The following is a 6,786-nucleotide window of genomic DNA, read 5'->3' as shown; positions in this document are numbered from 1 at the left end:
GCATTGGTTTATGTATATTATGTGATTACAAGTATATCTGAATTGTCTCACATTACTTTAATATTTTCTGATGTTGATGTTTGTTAGATTTATGCTTTATGCCATTATTGTTGAATTACATAAGTTTTCATATGAGAATTGTAGTTCTCACCCATTGTTTTATAATATAGCTGAGAGGCGTGATGGCAGGAGTGGTGTTGGAGAGAACAAATCTATGGATTATGAAGTATTCTTTTTCTAAGTGGATGAAATGAATGAAAAAATAATGAACTTAAGTTGAAGTTTATTAAATTTTCTTTATTAATTTAAACTATTTTTGTTTAATCAATGGTTTGAAACGAATGGTTGGTTTGATAGTCCAAGGTGAGTTTAGAATTTGTGATGCGCCCCGAATCCTTGGGATGTACTTTTATTTTTATAGTCTTTTGTTAAAAAAAATTCAAAATTTTTGGGGTGAGTTTTGGGATAGTTATCGCATCACATTTTCACGAACTGATAAGAGGCCTTCTTTGATGATTTGCTGCCTTGTCAGCTGACGCTCGCCAAAAGTCTGTGTATTGTGGGCTTTTCCAAATGTGCCAAACAGTGACTTGGAAAGCCCTCTCCCATCACCATTGCACTTGCTTGTTTTTCTGTATAACGTCAAACCACTTAGCGTCTGTCATTGGTCAGTAGCCGATCCTCATATGCCCATCTTAGCGTCAAAGCCAGCCGTGGATGGCGGTTTTTAATCCATAGGAATTTCATATCCTGCACTTTCAAACCCTTACTGCAGATGGAATTTTATGCCGATTTAATCGAAATATGATCTGTTGGGACCGATCTAATTTGATCGGGCACACCCAGGTTCCATACTTGGTGGCAGACTGCTATACATAATCCTTGTTGTATTTTGTGGGAGCTGGTGTATCAAAGCCCCCCGGGGCACCAGGGGTAGTGCCAAAATTCTACATGACTACCATCTCCAACCGCCCATCGAACCTCCTCCTGAATACTAGTTGCACCTATTTTGACGCTCTTTCCAAGCCTACTTATTAATGTCTACCACCCGATGTAAGCCAATACCCCCTTCATTGAGGGTTTACATATTTTGTCCCACCCTATCAAGTGTTCGCGTTTACCTTTCGAGGAACCTTCCCAAATGAATCTACACATCATCTTTTTCATTTTCTAATTGATTGAGCAGGGAAGAGCCACTGCCCCCAAGCTAGTAAACCAAAAAGGATTGAAGGACCACTCTAATAAGTACGACTCTACCCACCACACTTCAATTTTAGATCTGAATTTGTTTATCACAGGTTCACACATTGCTTTTTTCAGTCTTCTACGGAAAAATGGAAGACCCCAGGTACATGATGGGTAACTTCTTAGCCTTCCATCCACTTTTTCGAGCTATGACCTCCTCCATATGTAAGTATTCTGTCAGTCAGAATCGTGATTCTAGCTCAAAAACTGTGCTCTTGATATCCTCATATTTAAGACTCGAGTTTTTCTCCAAAAAAAAAAAAGGAAAAAAAAACTTGTTTGGATCGAGGTTGGATCCGATAGGCTCTCGGCAGCCACGGACCTTCAGCTCTTAGCAGCCGCAGGCATGGGCCTTCGGCTCTCAGCAGCTGCGGCAGCCACTACCTCCGACGGTGGCATGGCCGCCGACCATCATCTTTTTTTTATTGACAGCAACAGCATCCTGCTGCAGTTGTCCTTTGGGTCGGCCTACCGAGTTGAGCTCGGTTTGAACCGAGCCCAGTCCGGTTCTCTCAGCAGGAGGACCGAGCCTAGGCTCGGTACTGTCTTGTTTGAGGGCCAGACTCGGCTTGACTGTTTCTCTCATCCTTTTAGCTGCGCTCGAGCAACAACAACTTCTAGTGCTACTGCTGTCTAGAGTCTGGTTGAGCCATGCTGAGCTCGGCTACCACTGAGCGCAACCCGAGTCAGCCCCGTAACTCGAGATGACTTGTGTGCACCGAGGTTGACTCGATTTCACCTTGTCAGTCAGTTGGCCCTGCCTGCCTGGTCAGGTGTCACCAAGTTGAGATCGGCTAGTGCCGGGCCTAGCTCGATCCGATCGGCTCGAACTAGGTTCGACCCTTACGATATAAACGTCGCTTATTTTGTTAAAATATGTTTGTTGCATTGTTCTTTTCACAGCACTATAAAACATCTTTTAGCGCACTACATCGGTGCAATGAACGAGACATGCTTAGCAAGGCACAAACCTGTAAAAACCTATGCTCGAAATTGTCAGCCAGTTAGACCATCTCCAAGGTAGGAGAATGTTGCATACGAGGACAAATAATAGAATACTTCTAACTTATAAATATATATATATATATATATATGCTTTTAACTCAAGGACATAGTTTTGCGTATTCTTGTCCATTTAAATTGTCATTTACTTTGTCGCCACACTGTAATATCCACAGGCTCCTACTTATGCAATTTATTTAGCCGATATACGGTTTCGTACATCGTGCATTGCTTACGCAATTTATTTAGCTGATGTACAGTTTTATACACCATGCATCGCTTATGCAATTTATTTAGCTCGAGGTATGGTTTCACATGTTGGGCCTTGCTTTATGTCATTTACTTTGCTGTCGTGCTGCAATGTGTACAAACTTATGCTTTACTATATATGTATTCTATATACATATATATAACTTTAGAAGGTATGCAGTTTCGCGTACTCATACCTACTTTAGATTATGTGTGCATGTATTTAAATACGCAAATTTATGCATCCTCGCTAAGTCTCTATTTTTAAAAGGATTTTACATGCGAGATTTCAAGCTCATATTATTCTCTATCTCGAAAAGCAATACAAGTATTTGCTTTTGTGTATTCGCAACCAAGTTTTTTTCTCAAACCTGCATAACGAAAAGGTTTCGACTATGTAGTCCTAGGTGGTACGTATGTCCGATCCTTCTCTTTGGTACCCAAAATGACTCAGATATTCTCTGATTTAAAGTATGAAATATTGAAATTTATAAATAAATGTTGAGGTTTCTTTCTGAGAAACTGATATCTTTCTTATTGTAGTGGTACTATCAGACATGCACAATATATTAGTATTATGATGATTGGATTGGAGGTTTATGATAATCTCGTAGTTTAAAAATGTACGATGATTAAAAGAAAATCACATAAATGGTGATGATCACCTTTACAGTCAAGATGCTCGATTTGGTTTAAAAGATCAGGGCATGGATGATGAGTCATCAGTTAAAATAGAACTTGATATACTCATTCGTCTATTTAGTTTCTTCAAGAGAGATGATGAGATAGTACAAAAAGTTCTATGGACAAGTTGTTAATAACTAAGCTGCTCGAGTAGCAATGACTCAGTGTCTCCGGTCATCATAGTTAGGAGACGGGGCTACCAAAAATTATCCTAGTTGGTAGATTCCATTGACTTCTACAGAAGTTCAGATGCATCCTTTGTCATGTATGCCTCTGAAAAATTCTCTTTCGATTATTAGTCATCCCCTTAAGAGCATACTCAGCTAGTTGTCTCGGCTATCAAAATATATAAAATAACAAACTCCTGGGCACTCTCAGTTGTTTTTTTATTTTTTTGTGCACACCTTCAAGATAGGTAATTATCGAAACAAAATTATCATACTAATTTTACTTATTATAAATTGTACATCACGAAAGGAATAACACATATATTAGTCTTGTTTTGGATTTTGATATATATGCAACTACTAGATTTTTATAAGTTTGACCCGTTTTATAAGTACATATGATGATTACGTAAATACAGCAGGTGATGACGCGATAACATGATAATATCAAGATTCCACTCTTTCTTTGTTGTTTCACTCCTTCACTCTTGAGAACGTTTTGTAATTTTGTATAAGGGTTTCTTTGAATTTTTTTTGTGTAAACTTCAATTATTTAAAAAGCTCATTTTGAATTTATACAGTTTCAATGCTTATATAAACATACAAATCTATTACGTAAAGAAAAGTGTGCTTGTAATAGGCCTAAGGAAGGTCCCTTGTCTTGTTATTTCAAACACTGCTTTTCTGGTGAATTGTTATTTTAAACTCTAAAAAAGAATTAAGTGCAAAAACTTTAAATTTTCCTGTAAATTTACGAGTTCATAGTTGTAAGACGTTACATCATCGTATACTTCTCCCATTAGTCTAGCATTCTCTCCCTCATTGACTCCAGCGTCTTTTCTTCCAACATAGAAAAATCCTTGCGAAAAAGATGTGTTTTTTTTTTATTATTGCCCCTTGTTTAGATGCTATTTTAAAGGTTTTCCTTTTTCTTAATCAAAGGTTGAAGCTCATGTGGACTCGGTGTTATTATGCAGTTGTGACCAGATTTGAGCAGTTCTGGTCTAAATTGACTTGTGTAGATCAGGTTAACTCACAGACCCAGCAAAGCAAAGTAGGTTGTTGAGCACCGATTGGTTACCTACCATAAAAACAACGAAACGGAGGAAGGATCTCCAGGAGGAGGGTTCGTTGAACCATTCTGCAACGTTGACCGTGTAGGTCGAGTCTGGTTAATTGTGATTTGCGAGGGGGAAGGCATTGTATCCTCGTGTCGTGCGAGAGAGAGCAACAAAAGTGCCCCGTTCCTAAACTACGTCCATGCAAAGCGAAAAAACGGTGTCGTAAAAATTCGCGTCGGCTGATTGGTGACTCGTCGTTTTGCTATGATTCTGGCTTTTGTGATCGTTGGAAGAGGGAATCCTATTCTAGCGGGACCAGGGGGTATTCGATTCAGCGCCACTACCCCCTCATTTTTTTTTGGTTCCACAGAGAGAGAGAGAGAGAGAGAGAGAGAGAGAGAGAGAGAGAGAGAGAGAGAGAGAGACGTGGTTTCTTCTCATGGAGGCTAAAAGCATGTTACATATTCCTCTGGTTAAAGTAAACAATTGGAGGTTCCCTTCTCTACCCCTCATCTTCACTTTCCAAAGATTGGTCCATTAAGCAATTGTGATCTGATTCTTTACCCAAGCGGGCGGCACTGCTTAAACCTCTTGTAGATCAAAACACTCCGCAACTTCAGCTGGAATTTGTATCCTTGACTTCTTCGAAGGAGTTGTGAAGGCTCTGGAACTGAAGGAGATGCTACGACAGGCGGCAATTGGCGAGGAAAAACAGCGGTTCTTACCGCTCAAGGGATTGCAAATGGCATCCACAGTGACTTGGCTTGTGCTGCTTGGGGGAGTAGGCCTGACCCATTCATCGGCTGTGCCGGATGTTGAAGGTATGACCCTGGCTTGGGAGCCGCCAACCCCCCAAAGACGATTCGCTGAACGTTGGAGAAGCCTTTGCTTCAAATGAGTTGCAACGTAGACTGTGGTCTTAAGCTTGAAGCACATAATTTTATGCAAAACAGCTGCTTCGTCAGGAGGGGAAGTTATTTTTACTTTTACCCCTGTTACCAGAAACCCCAATCGAAGGGGATGTTTGAAAGTTCCTCCTTCCCTGCCCTTCCCTTGTGTGGCTTCTAAAAGATCCTTCCTACCGACACCCACCTCATGAAAACACAACTTAACTCTGGAAAGAAAACCGTGGATTTTGGATACCCTTTATAGTTTAATTGCAACTTATAACGCATGCAATGCGATATTACAAGTCATTTTGATGCAAGATTTTTTGGCATGGTAGGTGAAGCTTTAGTTGAATTAAGGTGGGCTCTGAATGACTCGGGCAATGCGGTTCCTGTTTGGGACAGTCATTTGGTGACGCCATGCTTTAGTTGGTCCCATGTCACTTGCCGAGACGGCCATGTCACGTCCTTGTAAGCGCCTTCACATCCGCACTTGAAGACTCTTTTGGTTGTATCCACCAGCTGTTAGACATAGACCCTCCTGTCTGTAAATGTCGTATTGCTCTGTTATGCTTGTCTTAATCTACAAAACCTTTAGACTCCTTCATTCAGCCAAACGATCGATTCCCTTCATCTCACAATGGCATATGGATGCTGGCTGCAGGAACCTGGCTTCGAGTGGACTGTCAGGAAACTTTTCACCCTCAATAACTAAACTCAAGTTCTTGGTTAGTTTGTAAGTACTCTTACCGTGTTGAAGCACACTTGTTTATCTTGGGGTAACTTTCAGCAGGAAAATATTGCTATTATCTGACTGGGTTAACATAATCTTGCTTTATAATATTTGATGTGTACTTTTTGCCTTTCAGCCATACTTTGAATCATAGACTGAAAGATCACTACCAACTATTTGTTATGCTCAACTAATGACGCAAACTCAATCCACCACTGTAGAAGATTAAAGTACACCATAGCATTGTCATCAAGCATCATGAAACCCATTATGTTGGAACAAAGGATGATGAAATAACTGCATTATTGCAATGTAGCATTCAAGAAGTTACAGATACTTGTTTCAACAAGAATTTAGTTGGCTACAAATGGGCATATAAAATTGAATACAAGTCAAATGATGGTTTTAAAATATACAAAACCACAGTAGTTGCTGAAGTGTACCTTCAAAGAGTGAAGCTTTGGCAAGACTCAACTTTATTGATCAGGAACTGCAGGAGTCATTCTTTCTTTAGTAGTTTAGTTTGGTTAAAGCTTACATCAGCTTACATAGAGATTTGCGTGATGTAAATATGGAACAATTGATCGGTTGTTATCAGTGCAATTCTCAACGTAAATGCTTTGACCCTGGCAGCTATATATAGCCTTTAAGATCATGATTCTGGTTGATACCTTTAGTTCTACAGTGAATTTGGACTTCTGTTTTCCATGGTGGACTATTCACTATTTTGTCATAGTGTAGTGCTGCTATTACTTCCG

At 39.9% G+C, this 6,786-nt stretch overlaps 1 protein-coding gene across 1 annotated transcript in view; it reads left to right on the top strand.

Moving 5' to 3' along the window:
- Nucleotides 1-4,842: 4,842 nt before the first annotated feature.
- The window catches only part of LOC149846071 (Leucine-rich repeat protein kinase family protein), a 50,613-nt gene continuing 48,669 nt past the window's right edge, over nt 4,843-6,786 (top strand). Inside the window, exons 1-3 of the mRNA XM_089996152.1 lie at nt 4,843-5,229; nt 5,634-5,766; nt 5,960-6,031. Of these exons, the coding sequence (XP_089852278.1) occupies nt 5,088-5,229; nt 5,634-5,766; nt 5,960-6,031 (347 nt within the window). The 5' untranslated portion in view covers nt 4,843-5,087. The remainder of the gene's footprint in view (nt 5,230-5,633; nt 5,767-5,959; nt 6,032-6,786) is intronic.

The sequence above is a fragment of the Nuphar pumila genome, chromosome 2 (genome assembly GCF_984573655.1).
Source record: "Nuphar pumila chromosome 2, dmNupPumi1.hap1.1, whole genome shotgun sequence".
In the NCBI taxonomy this organism is placed as follows: Eukaryota; Viridiplantae; Streptophyta; class Magnoliopsida; order Nymphaeales; family Nymphaeaceae; genus Nuphar; species Nuphar pumila.
This window is presented reverse-complemented; position numbering and strand designations above follow the sequence as displayed.